Source organism: Typopeltis vanoorti, chromosome 14 (genome assembly GCF_054136105.1).
Source record: "Typopeltis vanoorti isolate ZY-2024b chromosome 14, IOZ_Tvanoo_1.0, whole genome shotgun sequence".
Taxonomy (NCBI): domain Eukaryota; kingdom Metazoa; phylum Arthropoda; class Arachnida; order Uropygi; family Thelyphonidae; genus Typopeltis; species Typopeltis vanoorti.
Window position 1 is genome coordinate 72,852,466 of NC_143562.1, and position 24,771 is coordinate 72,877,236.

Below are 24,771 nucleotides of genomic sequence, written 5' to 3' on the forward strand. Positions count from 1 at the left end.
GCCAGCTTTCTCTCTGGTCATTCTCTGTGAGTCTTCAAACTTCACTACCAATGCAGGAGTGCCTCAAGGCTATCATCTGCTCTTTCTCCTGTTCATAGATGACATACTGTCAATTACCACTAATTCTATCCACAGCTTTGGAGATGACAGTACTCTCCATTCATTCTACTCAACTGATGTACATATTATTCTTCAATGGAATGCAGACAATCTTGTCACGTTCAATGCTACCAAAATAGTCTTGCTTTTTTTTTTTTTTTTCAAAAGAGATCTCATCTCACCTACCTTACCCTCAGTTATTCACAAATCACCATGCAAGATCAAATCTCTCTCTTTGGGCTAACATTTACCTGCAGTTTCTCTTAGTATAAACACTCAATAGCTTCCTCAGCATCTAGAAAACTAGGCTTTCTCTTTTGTTCAAGATACTATTTTACACCCAACCAACTCTTAACATATACAAATCCCAAATCTCTCCATGCTTAGAATATTTAGAGCTTCCCTAAAAATCCTTGATGCTGTCCAGAGGAGAGTAATTGATTTTGTTCATAGATAATCCCTCTCTTACAGATTCACTTCAACCTCTGTCTCACAGATGCAGTATTTCTGCATTATTCTACAGGTACTGCAATGGTCATCGCTTTACTGAACTGACAACCATCATGCCTCCAGTTTCTGTTGCACCCATTACCGTATTTACTCAAGTATAACTTGCCTTCGCGTATATCTCACAGCCCTGATTTTATGTTATGAAAACAGAAATTAAAAAGTTTCACATATACTTGCACACGAAAAAAGTTTAGAACTTTAAGAAATAGATAGTGAATGTTGTTATGGCAGTTTCATATATTTTGGAATTTGGCTGAAGAGAATCGCAATTTCAGCTCAGCAATCGTCGGCTTGTCTTTGTCGTTGAGTAGCTTGATCTTTTGTTAATACCACACCAATTATATGCATGTCTTCATAGCTGCACTATCTCTACCGACATACCATTGCTGTCTGTTTTGCACTCTGCTCTCACTTCTCATTAGTCATTCATGAAGGATGGTTCATAACGTATTTCAAGTCTTGTAAATTACTGGTAATATTTGCTTGAAATATGGAGAAACGTTCAAGTTACAGTGCTGGTTTTAAACTCAAAGTTATGATAAACTGAAAGATCATATGATTATGAAATGATAAATGGACAAGCAATAATGAAATTTTTGTTTTAATTTAATTACAGAAGCTTTGTCGCTAAAGATTCAAATATATCGCATGATGAAGTGAATGGATGATCGCATAAATAATGTTGATAATTAAAGTTTAAATGTGTTCATTTTATAAATAATGTGAGCAATTATAAATTAGAATGAATACTGAGGATTTAATTATAAACATAAATTTAGTTTTTTGCCTGCATATATCTCGCACCACGATTTTTTGACTTTAATATTGAGGGAAAAAGTGCGAGTTACATTTGAGTAAATACAGTAATACATGAGCAGCAGCTGCCCCAGCATCCTTTTACTATGCAACTTCAAACACACTGAAACTGTTTTATTTCTTTCTCTTTTATTCCATCCACCTCTGGAACAGTCTTCCTCAAACAACTACAGCCTTCAACTTCAAGAAAAAAAAGATAAAACATAAGCTTCTATCTCAGTCCTCAACTACTCAGCACTGAAATGCTTGTGTATTGATCACATACACAAGAGGTTGTGTATAGGATCAGTATAAAAGAAAACACACATACAAAAGTTACTATAGGTCTGAGAGACTATTTTTGGAATTATCATTAGTTGCTAAAGATCTGGAAGACAGTTCTAAGCCACATTTAGTCTGGCCTGTCTGAATTAATTTCACTTTATCTGGCCAGCAGATAGCAGTTCCTTTTCAGTTAGGTGTAAATTGTTTCTACTTCAATCTATTTGAATGCTGTGAGTTTTGCCATTGTAATTTGTCCTTGGAAGATGCTGGTTAGAAATCCATGAAACATTAGTAAATAAATATTGGTACTACTATTAATAATATTAGTATTAGTAAACACAAGAAAATAATAATTTTCTTATGTTGTTTATACCACAAAGCACTGTTATGAATGTTTTATGTTATGATTCCGCATATCATACTATACAAATCATTCTTAAATATTTTGAGTTATTCATAAATTCTAGATTTATTCATAGCTTGATTTATCACTTGTTTGCCTTAACATATCACAAATTTCTGAGTTATGCTCTTAAACATCTCCACTAATGGCTGACACATTTTATAGTAACAAACATTTTATTTAACTAGTAAAGACCCCTTTTACTATTCACAACTAGCACTATTCATCACATGAAAGTGATGACCTTATAACAGTCACTTTATGAAACTTTTATTATTTCTAGGAGATCTAAATCCATAAAGAATGTTACAGAATTAATTTTCAGCTACTTTAAAAAAAAGTGTGTTACACCATGATTATGAGGAAAAATTAAATTACCTAGAGAAATACTAACCGTTGAGCCATATATTGGCAAATGCCTCTGTAGCAACAACTGAAATGCATAATCATTCTTCTAAATTCTCAGTCTTGCATAGCATGGTTTGTACTTCATACATTCTCTCTCTCTCTCTCATTACTATTATTTCTCAGGAAATTACAATGTATAATCAATATTCTTGGGGGGACCTCACCCCTACCAAGCGCGTTCCTCAAGTGGCGGATGAGGGAAGCCCAAGCAGGCAGCTCCGAATAATGAATAAGGAGCCGTGGACCAAAGGCGCACTTCAGAACCGTCAGGAGAAGTGCTGTAGACGACTGTAAAGATGCCAGCAAGTAGAATAAGAAAAAGGCCCCCAGTCCTGCGCGGCTCTTTGCAATTCCACCAAGGTGGTGGTGAGAAATCTGCAAGAGCAGGGGGTGCTAAGAATCTCGCAGAGAAAGGTAGACCACCATCTGGAAATTCGACCCTATTTATTGGTTCCTTTAACACTAGAACCCTGTCTTCTGACTCCCATATTGATTTCCTGCTTCAAGAACTGCAAAATGTAAAGTTTGATGTCCTCGCTATCTGTGAAACCTGAAGAAGCTCTGAATTAACAGCAAAATGGAACAATGGCAACCAAATTTTCCTGGGAGCCTCAGATAACACTACAAGGGCTGGAGGAGTTGGGTTCATCATAAATGAAAAGCTAACTAAAAATATTATTTCTTGTACAATCTATTCTGAACAACTAGGAACACTAATATTAAAAATTGGAGAATCCATAACAATAAAAATAATAGTAGCCTACGCACCCACTTCAACAGCTGACAAAGAAGAAATAGAAAATTTCTAAGAACACCTATGAGAAACATTACTGAAAAAAACAACATACACAATAGTGTGTGGAGATTTCAACGCAAAGATTGGTACAGGATTTATTGAAGAAAAATACATTGGACCATGGGGGGGAGAAGGGGAAAGAAATGAACGAGGTGAACTCCTGGCAGAATTTGTAGAAGCAGAAAGGCTGTACATTATGAATAGTTTCTTTAAAAAGAGAACTGGAAAAAGATGGACTTGGTAATCTCCAAATGGAGAGACAAGAAATGAAATTGATTTCATCCTAACAGATTGCAAAAGAATAATAAAAAATGGCAAAGTCATTGGGAAAACTTACTGCAACATTCATTCAGACCACCGTCCAATAAGAGCCACTCTCAAAATACTTAAAAAAAAAATGAAGAATGCATACGAGCACAGTCCAACCATAAAAAACGCTGAAAACAGATAAATCCAGAAGAATTTAGAAAAAAAGGTGGAAGAAACCGACTGGAAATTAAAAAATGACATCGACGAAGATTTAACAAACTTTAACAATAAATTAATGAACTGCAAAGAAAGAACCTCGTATGAACTTCCTCCTAAGACCAGGAAATGCCTATCAGCAAGAATAATAGAACTATTGAAGAAAAGAAGAATATTGAAAGATACAGGAAAAGATCGTCTAGAATATAAAATTATTTGTAAACAACTGAGGCAGAATATCAAAGATGACTATAACATATATAGAACAACAAAATTGGCAGAAGCAGCTAGGCTCTGCAGTAGCCTAAAAAAAGTAGAAAAAGAAATAAATCTAAAGCAACCACTACTGTCAGCCTTCATAGACAATCAAGGAAACAGACACACAAACAGAGGTGAAATGGAAAAAATAGTAAAATCGTTTTATGAGAACCTTTACTCATCTAAACAAGTAATCACAGCTCCAGTACCAGACAAAAATTTGGAAAATCTGGAAATACCATCTGTCCTACCTGAAGAAATAAAAATGGCTATCCACCATATGAAAAATGGCCAATCACCATGAATTGATGGTATAAAATCTGATGAATTAAAAATGGGGGGACAAATATTCTTTAAAGCTCTAGCAGAAAGGTTTCCTCGATATATACAATTAAGGAAAGTACCTACTGAATGGAAAACATTAATGACCATAAAGACCATTATTCTGCATAAAAAAGGTAATAAAGAACACATCAGTAACTACAGACCTGTCTGTCTATTAGCGCGCACACAAAATATTCTCCAGAATCATCCTAAACCGAATACAAACCTCCATCAATGAAAATAGCTGCAAAGAACAGGCTGGTTTCAAAAAAGGCTTTTCAACAATAGATCACATTCAAACTATTACTCAGCTAACAGAAAGATGCAGAGAATACCAGATCCCACTTTGTCTTCTTTTTATAGATTTTTAAAAGGCATTTGACACTGTTGAGCATAATGCAGTATTCCAAGCTTTAATAGAACAAGGCATAGAAAAAGCATATACATCCAACTCATAAAAGATATCTACAAAGAAAGCACAACAAATATCACTCTTTTTAATCACCCGATTAAAATTAACTTAAGTAGAGGAGTATGTTAGGGTGATGTCTTATCACCTAACCTCTTCACATCTACTCTGGACAGCATCATTCTAAAAATTGACATGAAAGATGGAATAAACATTGATGGTGAAATATTAAATATCCTATTATTCGCCGATGATGTGGTATTAATATCTCACTCACCCAAACTCCTAGAATCAATGCTGAATAACATAAGCCAAAACTGCCAAAAAATTGGATTGGAAATACACCCTGACAAAACAAGATGGATGAAAAACAAATACTGTAAAGATCATACAATCACTCTAGAATTTCACACCATCGAAAAAGTTGAAGAATACATCTACCTCGGCCAGTCCATAAAAATGAATAATGATATATCAAATGAAATAGCAAGGAGAAAAAGAGCTGCTTGGATAGCCTTCAACAAAATAAAATCAACAATTACCAACCAAAACATGGATATAGACATAAGAGCCCATCTTTTCAATAGTCACATCTTACCAGCATTAACTTATGGCAGTGAAACATGGAACACAACTTTAAAAGAAGAACAAAGCTTAATAACAACTCAATGTGCAATAGAAAGAAGAATATGCAATATAAGCAAAATAGACCACGTAAGACACAGAAATCAGGAAGAAGTCTGGACTTGCAGATATAATAAAAACAATCTACAACAGCAAAAGAAGATGGGCACGACATCTCACCAGAATGAGAGATAACAGATGGATAGTCAGAGTTACAAACTGGTATCTGAGAGATACCAAAAGGAAACCTGGAAGACCAGCCTTAAGGTGGGAAGACCCAATGATTAAGAAAGTTGGAAGAAAATGGAGAAGAAAAGCCCAAGACAGGAATAGCTGGACTCTTTATGACCTGCAGGCATGGAGAAATCCTGACTGAAACCACAGGTCCATCAAGGTAAAATCAATATTAATTATGATAGCTTTAATTAATACTTCCTATGTTTCAGCAGTTTACATTGCCATCCACAGATATCACAAAGCAATGATATGTGCACACATACACTAACAGTGGGTAAATGAGGCTGAAGAAAGGCAACCAAAATCAAGCCTAGAGTGCTAAACGGCACTCCTAGTGGACTAAATTGGGTGGTCTTGGTCATTAGGCTGAAGATTTGAGGATGAATGCTTTTCAAATTTATGGCAGTTTCATGCACCTAAATTTGTTGAGGTTTGCGAAGTTTTTCAAGGCTGAGGCAAATTCCATGAATGACTTCTCGTATTTGTATTTGCTGTGGTGCAATAGACTGGCCTTCTTCCATCATATCCTGTGGCGAGTGTCCAAAGCTTAGTCAGCAAGTCAGAGGGGCTGTAATGGTGGAAACGTATGTAGTCCATGTGTTCAGAAATTCTGATATTGGCTGTCCTGCCTTTTGGCCATGGTAGGGCAGTTTGCAACTGCAAGGAACCTAGTAGACACCTGGTGGATCTGGTGAATGTGGCTGGTCTTTGGTGGAGCAGATAAGGGATGCCAGTATTTTTATGTGGTCTGTAAGTGATTGTAAGGTTGTATTTATTATTATTACGTGACACCTTCAGGGAGTCCAAAGACTCATCGAGGGAGGGTACCTACTGCAACTCTCTGTCTCCACCTCAATCCACAATATACAATGAATTGCAACTACACCAACGCCATCTACCACCCACCACCACCACCACCACTAGTATTTTCACAGAAATCGCAAACATCCATGCCCGCGCCAGGATTCGAATCTGCGGCCTTTTGGGAGAGAGTGAATATGCTAACCACTTGGCCAACCAGGCCAGCAACCATTTCTGTAGGATTTTGTTAATTTTTTGGATGTGCCCAGATATATGGAATGGTGATAGATTTTGTGTAATCTCTGCTCTAAAGGGGGGGGGGGTTCAAACCACCAAAAAAAAAAAAAAAAAACCACTCAAAGAAGGAATATGAAGCTCTACAAGAAATTAAAAACATCAATAGAATAGTAGATGCCACTGTGATTTTAAACTAAAATAATACACAACTGGTGTTTACGGAATTAACAACACATATAAAGTATATTAATTAAAGGTAACTTTAATGAATAACTTCTATATTTCGGCAACGTCACATTGCCATCTTCAGGAACATAAAGATATGGTATGTGCGCGCAGGCACTAACACAAAGCAAATGAGGAAGAAAGCAAGAAACTAATATTGTTCCTAAAGTCCTAATGGTGCCCTCTGGCAGGCTAGTTTGGTAGTCTTGGCAGTTGGGCTGAAGTTCTCATAATGCAAGTCTCCCAAATTTGGGGTAGTTTCATGCACCCAAATTTGTTGAGGTTAGGAACGTTTTTTAGAGCTGCTGAAGATTCTTTGAATAATCTTTCGTATTTAAACTTGCTGCGATGAATTATTTTTGTTTTCTTCCAACGAATTTTATGGTGGGTATCTAAGGCATGGTCTGCCAGCCCAGAGCGGTTGTACTGGTGGAACCGGATGTAGTCTTTATGTTCTGAAATCCTGATATTTGTTGTTCTGCCTGTTTGGCCAAAGTAGGACAATTTGCAGCTGCAAGGGACCTGGTATACACCAGGTAGGTCTAGGGGAAGTGGTTGGTCTTTGGTAGAGCGGATAAGGGATGCCAACTTTTTATATGGTCTGTAACAGGAAGTAAGGTCATATTTTTTGAGGATATTGGTTATTTTCTCAGAGGTGCCCTGGATGTAGGGGATGGTGATAGACTTGGTGTAATCTTTATTGTGGAGGGGGGGAGGGGGATTGTGGTTTACTGGTTTTAGTATTTTTTGGATTTTTTGGGGGTTATAGCCATTGGCTAAGAAAGTGTTGAGGATGTGGTTTAGTTCAGTAGTTAGGGCCTTGTCATCTGAGCAGATTAATTTTGCCCTGTTATATAGTGTTTTTTTTATAACCCCATATTGCTAAGAGGTTTTTGCAAGAGTTTGTTTTTTGTTGACTGTGTTGTTTGAATGATGTAAGTGGAGCCTGTTATTCCAGATGTGGTGCAGGTTTTTATGACAGAATTCAAAGTTTCTTAGTAAAATGGTGATGTGAAGTGGCATGTGTCAACTTACAGTGCACTGAACACAAAGGGACTGATCTGAATGCTTTTTAATGAAGGTATTCAAGAAGGCTAGAATCCCTTCTTTCTCAGTTCAACAGTAAAATTAATTCTTGAGGTGGATATTGTTGAGAAATTGTAAAAATTGGAAGAGCCTGTGGCCAAGTAGCATCCATCTATCTATTTATTGGACATTACTGGATGCAATGTCACTCCACTGTTCAGTGATATGCCACACCACTTCTCAACAGGTGGTACTGTTGTATGATTTTCTGGAAGCTTCAACTCTCTGAAGATCAGTCACTCCAACACACTATCCATCCATCTCATAGAGGGTCTATCCCTTCCTCTTTTTCCAGGAACTTGACCTTCTTTACTGGTTTGAGAAGCTCTCCCTTTCAGTGTGTCCAAAGTATATCAACTTTCTTGTCAATATCCTTATTGAGCTTTAAAGTTCTACCGATCCTTTTTAGCACCCCTCCGTTTGTCTACCTTTCAGTATATGATATCCCCAACAGCCTCCTGTAACAAAGAAGGTCAAATGGTAAAGACATTTATATACCTCTGCAGAAGATCACCTGAAGTGACAATCATGTAAAGGATATTGTGGTAGGCAGACAATCATGAAGAATGAGAAACGACTAACATGAGCATCTTTAGAAGGTTATTGCTGAACAAGGAAGGCAATGGGATACCACCTTGTTCTATTTTTCCCTAGTAAGATAACAGTATAGATGGACATTCTAGAGATAGTAAAGTGCACAATGGCTCAATACTTGTGCATGGCAGGAAAAGAAGCAAGGCTTCCTAGGTTGTAAACCAGTGAAATCTTTGTACTTTCATTGAGACGTGGAATGTGAGAACCCTCCTACAAATTGGAAAATTTGAAGAGAGAAATGGATAAATTAAAAATAGCCATGTTGGGAATTAATGAGATGGAATGGAACTGTAGACTTTTGGAGTGATGATTACAGAATCATTTATTCAGGTGACAAGACAGCAAAAAATGGAGTCACAGTGTTCTCAATAAGGAATGGGGAAGAAGAGTAATCAACTCAGTAAAATGTGGTAGCAAATTGATAATGGTAAAACTAGAAGCAAAACCAACAAATATAATAATACAAGCTTACATGCCTACTAGTGACCATAGCGATAATGAAGTTGAAAGAGTATATGCAGATATGGAGAATTTAATCAAACTCATCAAAAAGGAAGACAATCTTATTGTCATGAGTGAACTGGAATGCAGTTATTGGTGAAGGCAGAGAGGTGAGAAAGTATGGACTTGGATGCCAAAATGAAAGAGGAAATAGACTTTTGGAGTTCTGCCATCAATTCAATCTGATCATTACTAATATCTGGTATGAGGTACCAAAAAGAAGAAGATATACTTGAAAAATGCCAGGAGATATAGAAAGGTACTAAATAGATTATATTATGACAAGAATAGATTTAAAAATTAAGTAAAATCATGCAAAAGTTACCTGGGAGCTGATGTTGACCACAATTTGGTTTTATTGAAATGCAATTTGAAACTTAAAAAGCTGTCACAACCAAGGAAAAGGCCCAAATGGAACATAGATAATATAAAAACAGAGGAAAACCTTAGAAACTATAAACAGCAAACTGATGAAAGCATTATGGACTCACTTGAAGGGTACAATCATCAAGGCTGCCAATGACTGCATAGGATTAAGGAACAAGCAAATAAAAAAGCCATGGATTACCCAAAACATTCTAAGCCTAATCGACAAAACAAGAAAACACAAACCTCCCTAAATGAAGAAAGCACAGACAAATATAAATATATAAAAAATATGATAAACAGAAAGTGTGAAGAAGCAAAAGAACAATGGCATATTTAACAATATAAAGAAATAGAAGATTTAACAAAGACTGGGAGAATCGATGAGGCTTATAACATTATAAAAGGAATAAGCCAGCAAAACAAGACAAGAAGCACAATTATCAAAAATAAAAAGAGGAACATACTTATGGATAAGGAAGAAAATTCGGAAAGATGGAAGGAGTACTTAGAAGATCTATATAGTGGAAAAGATCTGGATGCCAAGGCTATAGAAGATGAAACAAGACGATGTGAAAAAAATTGGTCCAACTATATTAAAAGATGAATTTGAATGGGCACTAAATTAATTGTTGGCGAACAAGGCACCAAGCGTTGATAACATCCCCCTCAGAATTAATAAAATATTCAGGAAACTTAAGTCATACTTTTTCGAGATCATGAAGGATATATATATATGAAACAAGGATCATTCCCAAAGACTTTACACAATGCTCTATCATACCCATTCCTAAAGTAAAAAATGCAAACACGTGTGAAAGTCATTGAACAATAAGCTTAATATCACATGCTTCAAAAATACTGCTAAAATTATACAAAAAAAGACTAGAAGGCTGAATAGTATATTGGTAATGACCAGTTTGGATTCAGGAAACAACAGGGATCAAGAGAACCAATCCTAGCTCTAAGAGCAGTTATCATAAGAAGATTTGAGAAAAATCAAAAATACTCTGATAGTCTTTCTTGACTTGGAGAAAGCCTTTGATAGTATTGACTGGAACCAAATGTTTCATCTCCTAAGAACAATAAAGGTAGATTGGAGAGATAGAAGGCTCATTTTTAAACTTTACGAGACCAAGAAGCCCTAATAGGAACAGTCACCAATAAAACAAAAACCGCAATAGCAAGAATACATAGAGGTGTAAGACAGGGTTGCTCTCTTCCATCCATACTGTCTAATCTCTATATTGAAGATGCAACAAATAAATTGAAAGAACTAATAGAAACAGGAATTGAGATAAATGGAATTGAAATTAACTGGCTACAGTTTGTGGATGACATAGCAGTTATAGCTGATAATGAAGACAAATTCAAATCCACCCTGACAAAGATGGAGGAAATTTTCACACAGTGTAGCCTAAAAATTAATTATAAGAAAACAAAACTATTAATTACAAGTAAAGCAAATCCAATGAAAATAAACCTGGAAATAAATAACCCAATACAACAGGTATCATCCTTTAAATATCTTAGAAGTCTTATCACAGAAGATGAAAAAAAAAACAATCAGATATTAAAGCACGAATAATCTTGTTCAGAAAGGCATTCCACAATAGAAGAAACATTTTTACAAGTAAAGGACTTAGCATCCAGCTCAAAAAAAAAAAAAAAGGCTAGTGAAAACATACATATGAAGCATTGTATTATATGGTTGTGGGGCCTGAATGCTAACAAAACAAGACATCAAAAAGTTGGAAGAATTTGAATTTTGGTGCTAGAGATGATGAAAATTAGTTGGATAGAAAGAAAAAGTAATGAAGTTCTAAATATAGTTCATGAAGAGTGTTCACTAATGAACACATCAATAAGAAAAGAAAAAGCCTAATTGGACACCATCTGATTACAAAAATAATGAAGGGGGACTGCAGAAGGAAAGAGGCTGCGAGGCAGACCAAGAATTTCATATGTAAATAGCATAATGATGCTAACTGGCACTAAGAGTTATGAAGAGATAAAAAGGAGGTCACAAGACAAGATGTTATGACATGCTGCTATTGTTATAAATGTTCTGGTTTTTCTATATTACCTTGCCTTGTCTTTGTTTCTATCCCATCTTCCTTTTACCCCCTTTTACCTTGCGGTGTCGAGGGGTTTATTAATCATTGGACCTCAACCCGTTCACAGGATAAGGTGGTCAGTCCTATGCTCCGGTGTATCCTATGTTCTGTACTGTTGAGTTCTCAAGGCCGGTTTGCCTGCTTTGCAGGATGAAAAATCCCAAGATAAATTGGAGGAAAAACCCTACTGTCCACGCCCAAGACCAGCTAACTTGGCTATGGCTGAGGAAGACCCTTCAGCTCCTCACATCACCAACGGGAATCAAACCTAGGACGCTCCTTCCCTAGGCATATGGTCACGAAGCGCATAGCCACTAGGCTAACCACACGGCTGTCTTTGTTTTCTTTACTTATAATTTGTGAATGGTTGACTGCCTTAACTATTAGCTGCCACCATCTATCTACTTCTACTATATCTTATTTCTTATGCTCTATAATCTAACAAATTTATTTGTTTTACGACTGTGCCAGTTAGACTATATATTGAGCGTGAGATTATAAGATCTTAAAGACAAAGCAAATATCATTTATATTCCCTGCTTATATATATCCTTACTTTAAATTAGTTGTGGCTTAATTATAAATCCCATAAACTTCTATCTTATGTAGGTTCAAATATTTTAGGATAGTGCATTGACAGAATCAGTCCAAGTTCACAAACTATTTAATTAAGTCAAAAGGAAATATTTACAGAATGATTCACATTCACTTATGTATACAATGTTATTACAATTCTCTTGCTACTCTCAATTCTTTCTAATCTAACCTTAGTTCTAAGCTAATACACAATCTAGCATAACATTAACTGAATATAAGCCATACCTTGTTTAAGTCTCTAATTCAACATTAATATGCATTATCTCATAAGCAAACACTTGACATACATTCTTGTTCAGTATTATAACTACTTACAATTCTTATTCAGCACACTGTCTTTCACATTAACCTTTTGTTCACAGATAAGGCTTCTTCTTGTCTTTCTTTCCATCTGCTGGCTCGTTCCTGATTTTGCCACTAAATTTCTTCCTCGTCCGAGTCATCTATTATTCCTTGCTGTATAGGACCCTTAACTTGGCAGCGATGTACATATCTTTCCTTTCAAGACGACCAACACAGTACTTCTCACATGATGACGGACATAGGCTGAAGACTCAGAACCCACAACATTCTCTTTAGATTTCCGACAGTGAACTTAGCATGATGATAGATCCAGGTAAGAGAAGGTTTGAGAACCCTAAGACAGATTTCCTTCTCTTTCAATTCCCAACAACAACCTTGCGTGATGGTGGACCCAGGTAAGAGAAGGCTTAGAAAATCCAAAGACAAATTTCCTCCTTGACGACCTGCCTTATATATATATATGCTTGGACTTCCCTTGTGCGCATGTGCACATCTCTCTCGAAAATGGTCACATATTGACCTTCGGACATGCTGATGTCATTCTTTGTGCATCTTTGGAAATTTCCATCCATGACAATTCCTGGAATTCTTCACTGTTTTTATAATTAGACGTGCTATTTTAACATGAGTTAATATTGTTACATGATGACATTATGAACCACATTATTTTAACAAAGGCGCATTTCAAGATTATTACAAAAATTAACATTTCTCTAAGTACATTCTCCTAAACAAAACACATGTAAAAATGAACATGATAAGTGACAAAGTTACATATCATGAGAGGTTTTACACTATAAATAACCAATCTTTGGATTTGATGCGTGAGAAGAAGATACCTCTGCTATACTCAGGGCTTGATGGAATCCAAATTTAGTGCCCAAGTTTCAAAAAATTCAATGTATAAATTAGTACCCATTGTTACATCTTCAGTTTATTAAAGCTGCTTGTTTTATCTAAAATACCCCAAGTTAAGACAGTACTTAAAGAGTTTGTAAATATTATAGGGAGTATTTTGAAAATGACTTATGGCATACCATCTACTGGAATGTTAATAAAAAGGGATAACACAACTCACTTAAGAGTAATAATTTTCCAAATTGAAGATTCTGTTACTAGATTAATAGAGTCATGCACATTGGAGATAGTATAATGTTTTAAATAGCGATGTCACACATGTAATATCAAATGAAATAGAATTTATTACTCCAATATATTTCACTTAATATGTCATGAGCTTCATTCAGAGAGAAGGTAGAAGAACTGGTAACAACATTTAAATTCTCAATACAAGGAGTGAAACAGTATGTTATAATATCACATCTCATTGTAGCTTTACTGTATGAGGGAGTTCCAAGAGATGTATAATTAATTAAAAAAATTATTAACAGCAATCACTTCCAAAATCTAGAGATAAGCATACAGTTTGTATGGTTAAGTTTAGAACCAACCATGGCACACAGCTTCACACAATTCAAAAAACAGACAATCAAATTTGAACCTGCTGTAGTATAGCACCTTGGTATGGTTCCAGTGAACTCTGTCTAGTGTCGATGGCATGAGAAGCAAGGCCTGAACCTTCAGATTCCAAAAATCTTGTATAATCTTGATTTTCTTATATTCCAATAGTAGCAGAATGACCAGTCTGTCCAAAGTAACAAAAATGAAAAGAACAGGTATATGATAAACACCAGACAAGGATAGAGGTGATAATGTATCTTTGATAGGTCGTAAGAAAGAAGACAATTTCAGGATTGGCTTGAAGGTGGTATACAAATTATCTGTGAGGGGTCCTTGCTATTTGTTCAGATGTTCCTTTAAGGTAGGGTATGCTATCTTTTTAAAACCAGATTGCAATCTAGAAGAGGGATGGTAATTATTAGATATTTTCACTATCAAGATCTTGCTGTATCCATTAAGTAATAGAGCAAGTTTTATTTTATTTAATTCTTCTAATAAAAGAGACTCAGAAAAGCAAATTGTTCAAGTTTACGTTATTTTATGGAGTATTTAGAGGATTACATTTCTAACGCCATTTCTCCTTGATCTTGCATTTGGCTAAGTTTTGCAATCTGGTCTCACTCTGAAACAGAATTACAATTCTGGATGGTAAAACTTGCAACCTTTTATACTCGCATTAAGTTCACTCGGCCAACCAGGCTAGCTCCAAGTGAATAGTTTATATTCAAATCCTGTATCCTTTAATTTATGCAAGAGCCTTACATGTGGTATCTTGTCAAATGTCATAGCAAAATTCAACAGTGACATAGTGTATCCATTCCCATTATCTAACTCATCCATAAAAAATGTATTACATATTATTATTGAAAGACCTCCAGGGAGTCGGGACTCGTTAAGGGAGGCCATATAGCTGTCATATCTTTTCTTGAATTCATTCACATCTGAAACCATAATTTCCAATGTCAATCCATTCCAATCATGTGTCACTCTATGAGAGAAAAAAAAAGATTTCACTGCTTCTTCACTACATTCGTTCTCAACATCTGGATGACCTTTGTCCTCACCCTCCATAAAATGAAAAATTCCATCTATTGGTATTCTGTATGACCTTTCAGAAGTTTGCAGGTGTCTATCATATCATCCCTCTTTCTCCTGTTAGTGTATGTAGTCCACAAATTATGTCTTCATTATTGTATTTTACAATCCTGATTGCATTCTTTTCACTGTATCTGCATCAGGGTGTACTATATTCAGGATATTGCTATTCCATGAGTGTGCAGTGTACACCCACAGAATAGCAATATCACCAGTATTATATTTTTGCATTTATTCCTGTTAAAGACTCCCCAAATTGTTTTCTGGCTTCGTGATTTCTAAAATGAAACACAATGTACTAATGCTTCACAAAGTGGACACTTTTCAACATGTAAACATTCCATCGCATTTGCGTTAACAGTCCAGATATGCGGTCACAAATGCAGACACCTTTGAGCCTTTTGAACAGACATACAGATGGCACAGCAGGTCAAATTATTAGCATTCCAGTAGTTTTAAACCACAAAGAAGACAAGGTAGGGCATGTGCTGAGACAATAGCATCCAGAAATCAGTGGCTGTGATTGGTTATTATGTTAACCAATCCAATTGAAGGTTGTCATGAGTTGCTGGGTTTTTTTTGTTCTCTGAGTTTCATCTGTTTCGCATGCATGAAATGTGAACTGACATGTTTAGGACACCAGTATAGACAAGTAATTTTCTATAAATAATTTAACTTTTTATTTGTCCATACAATGGGAAACAGTGTTGGCAATCTACTAAGTGTAAGTTTTCTGCCATAGATTTCGTAGATTTTTCTATTTAATCCAAAGAACCAAATAAAGAAATAATTTCAATCTGGAAAAATAATTTCTCAAGTGATTACTTTTTCTGATTTCTATGCATATATATTATATGGCTGTAGTTAAAAATCATATAAAAATTCATATTATCGGTGTCTCACTCTAGTATTTGCCAATGATAATCTAATCTCACCACAAAGCATAAACCCTTTGTGCTTCTCACATAAATGCCACATGTGAAGCATACCTGTTGTTCATTTGGCCTTTATGTTTTCCATGTTTAAAATTATATTATTTGATCAATTAAAGTATTCAAAGTTAATTGCATTGAATCAATTAAGATGAGCACTGATGTGCTATGTATTCTTAAAACTTTCATGCATCAATAAGAATGCAATCATACAATCAAATTGACGTGAATTTTTTAGTGCAGGTTGCATAAACCACACGACAGCACACACCCAACCGAAATGGGCATGTAACGCCACTGATTTGCATCATCGTGGAAACCAGAAGACCAGACCTGCACATAGTGGTCCAAGTGAAGTCATATCAAGGCCTTGTAAAGAAGCAAAACGATTTCTTTATCCTTACATGTCATTTCTTCCTGTCTACTTTAAAACTCAAAGATCCCTAGCCTTGATAATTTCTTCTAGCATAATCCTGCCAATATAATACACCACTAATTACATCATTACATCACAGTGCATAACTTTACACTTACTAACATTGCATTGTCAGCTATTTTCACATGTCCACAATTCCAGCTGATTCAAATCTTTCTGCAAATACTGCATGTCTTTTGTGAACTCGTTCCCAATGTCATTAATGTAAAGATTGAATAACAGTGGAACAAGGACTGATCCCTAGGGTACACCACTGTCATCTTAACTTTTGCAGACTCACATCCTCCATACACCACTTTTTGATATCTGTCAGGCAGCCATTTTCTTATTCAAACTGGTAGTTTATAATCCAATCCCATATCTTCCAACTTATGCAACAGCCTTACATGCTGTATTCTGTTTAAAGTCTTAGTGATGTCCAAATATATCATGGTGTATCCATTCCTCTTGTCTAACTCCACCATCACATTATTATAATATGTGAGCAAGTTACTTAAAACACGACCTCTCCTACGTGAACTCATGCTGTCTATTGCAAAGTATAGATTCTCTGTCAATCTATTTCTGTATACGAGCGCTTACCAACTTTTCCCAAATCAGTTTTTGCATCATACTTGTGCAATGGGATTATCATATATTCTTTCCACTACTGTGGAATCTTTCCTGTTCTGAGGCTAAAACTATATAGCCTTGTCAAAGGAACAGTGAGTTTAGCTGAACGCTTTTAGCATCTGTGCTGATATCCCATCAACCCATCATGCATGAAGAGTTTCTTCATGCAGTGAAGAGATAGTGAGCTCAATCTTGCACATATGAGATTAGTGGCTTTTAGCAAATGGCAGTCAGTTGAACAATCTTTCTGCGTCTGCCAGCTGTTTACTATCTGCACTGATCAGAGATATTCTTTCACATTCATTTTCTTTTACTTGCAGTATAATGACAGAATTCTTTTGGATTGTCTTTCGCTTGCAGAGCCAGTTTTCTCATTTCATACCCAAACTTAGCTTTCCTTAGAATAGTGGTAACTCTTCTGGCCTGTGCTTTATAATTTTCATAACTGATATCATTCTTATTCACACAGTGTTCCTTCCACAGCATCTTTTTCTTAAGAAGCTGCTCTTGCTTGATATGATTGCACATCCATTTTGCTATCAATATTTGTTCTAGGGATACATTCCAATATTGCATCATTGAAGTACTTTTTAAATACTTCCCATCCAGCAGCTGATCCCACGAGATTGAACCTAGCATTCTCAAGTGGTCATAAGTTCCTTTGAAGTTCAGCATGTAACCTTTTCTCAATGGACTATCCGTACACTTAGTCACATCTTAGATCAGTACAGCATGATCATTGGCAATCATCCAGAGGCAAAACAGTCAAGTCTTTTACTGAAACCTTCTCTGATGTACCTCTATCACATGCCACTTAAAGAAATTGTCTTGCAACAGTTTAATAAATTCAGCATTTCTTTCATGAGATTTTACTGCTACCTAATCAATTTTTGGCTAATTAGTCACTCATGATGATTAATCATTTAGTAGCCATTAGATTTATTTGCTAACGCATTTTATCATCACACCAGACAGATCAACTAGTTCTGTAGCAACACCTCACCATGTACGAGATCAAGCACAAAAAAAAACAAGACTGTGCCTGTATCTCTTTTTATTTAACAAATTGAGAAAGTCAACTACGATCTCCTTCAAAATAGTTCCCCTTCTAAGTTGACACACACACACACACACAGCTGCATACAATGCTGTCAACATTCAAAGTAATTCTACAGATCATTTTCTGAAAGGATGTTGAGAATCTGCATCGTTTTTGCTTTCTCATCTTCTACCGACAAAAAAATAGGTTCCTTTGAGCACCACTTGATCTTTGGGAAGAGGTAGAAGTCACAGGGAGCCAGGTCTGGCAATTAGGGTGGGTGCTCAAGCACAGTGATCTTGAAATTGTGATTACCAAAAAACTGCTTCACAGACAAAGCGATGTGGGGTGGCACATTGTCTTGGTGCAAAATCCAACAGTTTCTCCACAATTCTGGTCATTTTCTTCTCATGCTTTCGTGCAATTTCATCAAGACTTCAAGGTAATATTGCTGATTTTCTGTCTAGCCGCTGGGAACCCACTCTGCCATTACAATACCCTGGATATTGAAGAAAACAATCAACATATCCTTGAACTTCAAATGACTCGTGTTTTTTTTTTTTTTTGTCTTGGAGATGTTGCTGACTTTCACTGCATTGATTGTCGCTTGGTTTCTGGATCATACTTAAATATCCAAGTTTCATCACAAGTAATTACCAAATTCAACAAATCTGGTTCATCCTTAATGCATTGCAAATGGTCCAAACACAGTTCCTTGCGACGTCCTTTTTTGTTCATCTGACAACATTTTTTGAACCATTTTTGCACAAACCTTTTTCATGTTCAGTTCTTCCGTTAAAATGCGTCGAGCACTTTCTCTGTCGAAATGAACTTTCTCAGTTTATTTGGACAGGGAAAAGACAAGGTCCACCACTTTTTTGTGTCAGACCTTGTATTTGATCTTGTCAGACAACATCTCACACCATATTTCAAACTCACTGCTACTGTCTTTTCGAATCACATCTCCCACTTTTTTAATGTTGTCATCGGTAACTGCTGTGAATGGGCATCCTGGCCAATCATCATCTTTCAAACTTTCTTTGCCTTCCAAAAATCATTTGTGCCATTCAAAAATGCATGCGTGAGACATGCACTCTTCACCGTAAGACCTCAGTCAATAATTGAAAAGTTTCCATCGTGGATTTCTTCAGTTTCACAAGAAACTTGATATGAATTCACTGTTCATTCTTGAACTCCAACATTTTCTGACCGAGGATAAGAAAATGTCTAATATTTTAACACGCATCCACTCGTACTGAGTAAAGCGATGAAGTTGAGCCTTGTCTCATGGTGACAGGTTAGAACATGTTCTATAACCATCACTTTGTGACTCCCCTCCCACTCTCTGTTCCCAAGCTATAGGGTTAGTCTCATTTTTTTGTGTCAGACCTTGTATTTGATCTTGTCAGACTACACCTCACACCATATTTCAAACTCACTGCTACATGGAAAACTGTTACTAATATTGCAATCATAGCTTTATATCCTAAGTCAGTAGTTCTTAACCTTTTCGAAGTCGCAGAACACTTTTGATTATAAGAAAAATTTGGGGAACACCAAAAACATTAGGATCAAAAAACTAACAAAAATATGCATGAACTTGCCTTTTATAAAAATGGAACTTATTTTAATGTGATACTTGAGCTTGTCAGCTTTTGCAGATTTCAGCAATATCAGGTCTAATATGTGATATAGCTACCCTTATCTCTCTTTGTCTATATTAGTAAGTCTTTCACACTTTTGTTTTTTATATTGAGAAACCGAGCTCACAAATATGATGTTGAAAACTGTAACAAAATTTTCAGTGCCCTTGTGGAAAGAGCTGGGTACTCGGCTTGGACAAAAACCCAAAATTCCTCAAGAGTTATTTCAGAGAATTTCATTTTTAGAGTATGATCCATTGACAAGGTAACTAATTTTTCTTCTTGTAACGAAAATTCACAACTTGATGTGTTAACTGTCCAAAATCAATTTCATATCCAGTCATAATTGTGTGTATTTAAGGAAGGAAAGTAACTTGAAATCTTTTCTTCCAATATTGTTAAATTTTCTGTTATAATGGAGATAATTCCCTCGACATTTTTATTATGAAGCGAAGGAAACATATCCACTGTCTTTTTTTTCTGATATGCTGTTTTTCCATAGAGATACTTTTTTCTGAAAAGCTGACAATTTGTCAGTGGATGTCAAAATATTTTCATTTTTTGCTTGGATACTTGTATTAACACTATTTAAATAATTAAAATTATCAGCTAAATATACCATTTTATCACACCAAATATCATTTTGGAGACATTTTACAAAAGTATCTATCTTCATTTTGGAAAAAGGCCAATAATTCATTCTTAAGTTCTAAAATTTGGAATAGCAGCACTTTACCCCTGGATAACCATCTTATTTCAGTGTGCAAAAGCAAAGATTTGTACTTGGCTTCCATAGACATGCAAAGAGTTTTTAAAAAAAATAAAATAAAAAAAAAAGGTGTGCTTTTAAAAGATCTTGATTTGATGTAATTTATCATATTTACAGCTTGGTCTAGTAAAGGTATTTAATGTTGCTGGTAATGGTTTTGAAACTAGGGATTCTCTGTACAAAAAAATAATGTTTGGGTTTATTTTCTTTGAAAGGATAACAAATCCTTTTATAGAGGCTACCACTGATGGAGCACCATCTGTTCAAATTCCTACACACAGCTCCCATGAAATTTAAAAATTTTCTAAATATGAAATGACATAATAGAGTCAAAAATATCTTGTCCTGTTGTATGTTCAGTAAGTTCTCTGCAGCAGAGAAATCGATTCACTATTTCGTTTTCATTAATGAAACAGATGAATCCTAGTATATGAGCTCTTTAGCACTAATGTCGGTGGCTCATCGATTTGTAAAGTAAAAGTTGTTTGGAAAGTTTATTGGTAATAAAACTATTACCAATAAACTTTTAAAATTATTATCATCATCTTTAATTTTATTTTTTATTGTATCGTCCGAATAAGGAATTTTCATAATTTTTTTTTTGCTTCGTCGCCAAACAATGTTTTACTATTTCACAACATGCTGGTAAAATATGAGACTCTGCTATAGTATGTGGTTTTAATTTTAGCAATTAATTCAGCTACCTTATATGATCAAGTTGTGCCTTATCGGAAATTTTAACAGTCTTTTCAAAATATTTTACTTGTTTAACTTGCATGTCCAACAATCTCTTGAAATAATCTTTAGTTTTTGAAATAAGATTGGCGTGCTTCGTAGTAAAGTGTCATGTGACATCTTTCACCAGCAGAACACAAGTCTTCCGGGGAACACCAGTTAAGAACTCTGCCCTAAGTGAATATAATAGACATACTAAAAAAACTAATAAAAAAAAAAAGCAGTCAGTAAAAGAAAAAAAATTCTTATAGGAACATTAAACAATCTGTTCTTACTAATTAGAACTTTGTACCTGTAAGGTTATTGGAAATGCAGATTGGAAATTATGGAGTGGTCACATGGAAATGTGTACTTAAATCAGTTTAGTGAATAAGAGAAAGGTAATCATTATTGGTGGTTCAAATTATGAAATATTGAATGGATTGAAGACATAACATCTGGAACATGACAAATGAATTATTGAGAGTTAGCTATCTTAGGCATTATGAAAGAGAAGGTACACTGGATTTGAAAACCTTGTATTTCATTGTTATAAACAAGGTGTTGAATCTATCTACATTGGTGAATATAACTATGAGATATTCATTAGGTAGTGGGCCACCTTTGATAGGAGTTGGATAATAGATTAGTGAATCAGGTAGGAAGATTGACTGTACTCATACTGCTAATAGGTGTCAGCATTTGTGTATAGTATATCAGTGTCCAGGAAGAGGAAAGTCACTAGTGATGTGCTCCCTGGGTTTGTTTTAAAACTATTATTAGTGTGTGTTAATGATATTGAAAAAGATTTTAATGAAGATATGCAGTTGATGTGGCCATAATGTACTCTGTCTGGGCAGACGAGTTGGGTTACCAATTCAGTGGTTGAAAGTATTGAGAAATTTGGAAGGAAAAAGGCAAGGATGAGGATTCTATGTATTTCTGAAATTAGTAACCACTGATTTGTGATAACAGTGCAACAAATTATGGTAATAATAACAATGACAGTGGCATAAAATAAACAGAAAACAAAAAGATTATAGTTACACTGTACAGTACCTTGATCAGGATCTATTTGGAGTATTCTGCATGTTGACATGGTTTTCAAAGAAATGAAGAGATTTTGGAAAATATAGGAGATAGTTTTTTAAATGTTGGATACAAATTTTGGTGTATGCTGAAATGGACAATAAGTTTAAGGCACAGTTTGATGAGCATTGTATTGGATAATGAAACCTCCTTTAATGAATCTTTTGACTGTATAGGTTTGATTGATGATAATATCTTCACTTGTAAAAGGCAAAAGTTTTTTTATCAAGCTTTTCTTCAAAATATCTGATATTATCCAGGTTTAAAGCTTATTCAGGTCCTGAAATAGTTTTATATCGTGTTATTTTTCTTTTCAGCAAATTTATTCATGATAAATATGGTTTTGATCCGAAATCCTCCTCATATATGTCAGGAGCTGTTTATGATGTATCCATGATTTTATCTCCATTTCTTGGCGGGATAATTGTGAGTGTCGTACTTTTATATTCTTAAGTAATAAAACACTGATCATTTTTCTTCTGATAATGAATTTCATTGATCTAATAAATTGTAAGCCTTGTTTATTGACAGCAATGTTTAAAAAAAAAAAGTCAGTGTTTTTTTTTTTTTTTTTTTTAGAATATGGAGTCTAAGTTCTTATATGCAAAAATAATAGATTTGTATTTCATGCTTGGCCAGAATTAAGAAAGTGATAATATTTCTCCCACAATCTGGTTCACCCACAAAATAGATTGTGGATGTAGTTATCAGAATTAGCAATTAAAGTACAGTTGTTTCAGCTGTAATTCCAACCAATTTCTTTTAACAGTATCTAAAACATAGAGATTAAGCCATTTCTCAAGCTTCACAATAAATTAACAGCATTTTTGAAAATAATGAATTATTCACATATGGTTTTAAATGGAAAAACCTGAGGACTAAATATGAATAACAGTAATAAACCCATTTATAGGATGAACTTTTTAATATGAAGAGAGAGAGAGAGAGGCTACTTCTACATGTTTTGATAAAAGATCTCCTTTTCCTGGAACAAGGCTTATATAAGACAGATTGAAAGAAGTTTTGAAATCCAGGAGAAAAAGCACCTCATTAACCTTATTTAGATGCAAGGATAAATCAGACCTTACCTCCCATGTCTTTACTGAATACTGTGATATGAATTTGTCTTATTTTGATGATAACCTGTTATCCTGGATTTTCAGCAAATCTAGTGAAGTTATACACTCAGTCTGTTCATGTAGTATATAAGAGACAAATTGGATGTAACAGTGGATCACAAATGGCAAGTACGTCAGATGTTTCACATATTAATTATCATTTAAAAAAAAAAAAAAAACTTTTTTGTGAGTCTTTGAAGCCCTTCACTTGCCTTTTTCTAGTTTGAACTTCCTAAAGATGCTGTCAGACAGGAGTAATGTTTTAACCGTGACTTCGGCATGTTCTATTAAAATTTGCTTATTTACATTCATATTTATGTTTATTGATTTATATGAATATGAAGTGTTCATTGAAATAACATGAATATGAAAATAAAATAGCTATTATATTTCATTTATATGGATGGGGGGGGGGATACTTAATAAACACTGACAATAAAGAGGTGATGACAAAAGTAGAAGAAATAGTTGAGCGATTGAGTGATTGCTTTGCAAGTACACACTTAGTGTATCATCCAGGTGGAGACAATTTCTGTGCAGTACCCTGTCAAATGCCTTTGGCAGGGTACCAAAAAACCTTGTTAAAATTTGTGGTCCAGAGTATTGTAGCGATATAGTGATGCACCATTTTGCTACTTAGATATGAAAATATGTCTTATGACATTGAATTAGCTCTCAGTATATATTCATGAGTTTAGCTTCCACTGATGATACTCACTGGGGGAAGGTCATCTAGTGAGTGCTTACTTTGGAGCAGATTCTGTTTTTCCGTTGAGTATCCAGTGCTCTCTGGAAGCAGAACCAATATCTTGGAACAGTCTAGGTGGAGTGATAAAGTGATATTTTTTTGAGATCATCCAGAGAACACAAGTTCTGTTGAAATGTACAAATTGTTTCACCTTACTAAAGTTTGAAACTGATCTAGAAAATTTGTAGAAAAAGCACCATAGCACACAACATACTCCTTTTCAGGAGTATGCTGTGTGTTATGGGATATTACAGCAACTTAATGAGAAGTTCTGTTTCTCTCACCTCCCTGTCATCAGTGTTTATTAGTTATTCTTTCATGAAGATTTTTCATGAGCACACTTTCATTAGCTCATGCTTTCAGTAAAATCAGGATGAAAACAAAAATATAATTACTTGTCAAATTATATATTTCCTCTTATGTGTAAACAGCTTTTTTCTCATCTGTTTCAAATTCTGTCTATAATTTTACTGATGACAGTACACTTCATTCCTCTCAATCTGAAAAATCATGCATTCAAATAACCCAATATTCAAGATATTCCATATAACCAATAACATATGTTTTAAATACTGATTGCCTTACCATCCTTGTGGAATACAACCTGCTGAACTTCACCTGCTAAAGAAACAAGTTCTATTTCTCATGAGAAAAATTTTGTTCTTTTTTTGTATA

General features: G+C 35.0%; 1 protein-coding gene across 2 annotated transcripts in view; it reads left to right on the forward strand.

Moving 5' to 3' along the window:
- LOC150099658 (lysosomal dipeptide transporter MFSD1-like) overlaps window positions 1-24,771 on the forward strand; it is a 258,890-nt gene that overhangs the window by 148,289 nt on the left and 85,830 nt on the right. For both annotated transcript variants that reach the window (XM_090403622.1, XM_090403623.1), the window contains exon 9: window positions 22,548-22,656. In XM_090403622.1, coding sequence (XP_090259748.1) covers window positions 22,548-22,656 — 109 coding nt within the window. The remainder of the gene's footprint in view (window positions 1-22,547; window positions 22,657-24,771) is intronic.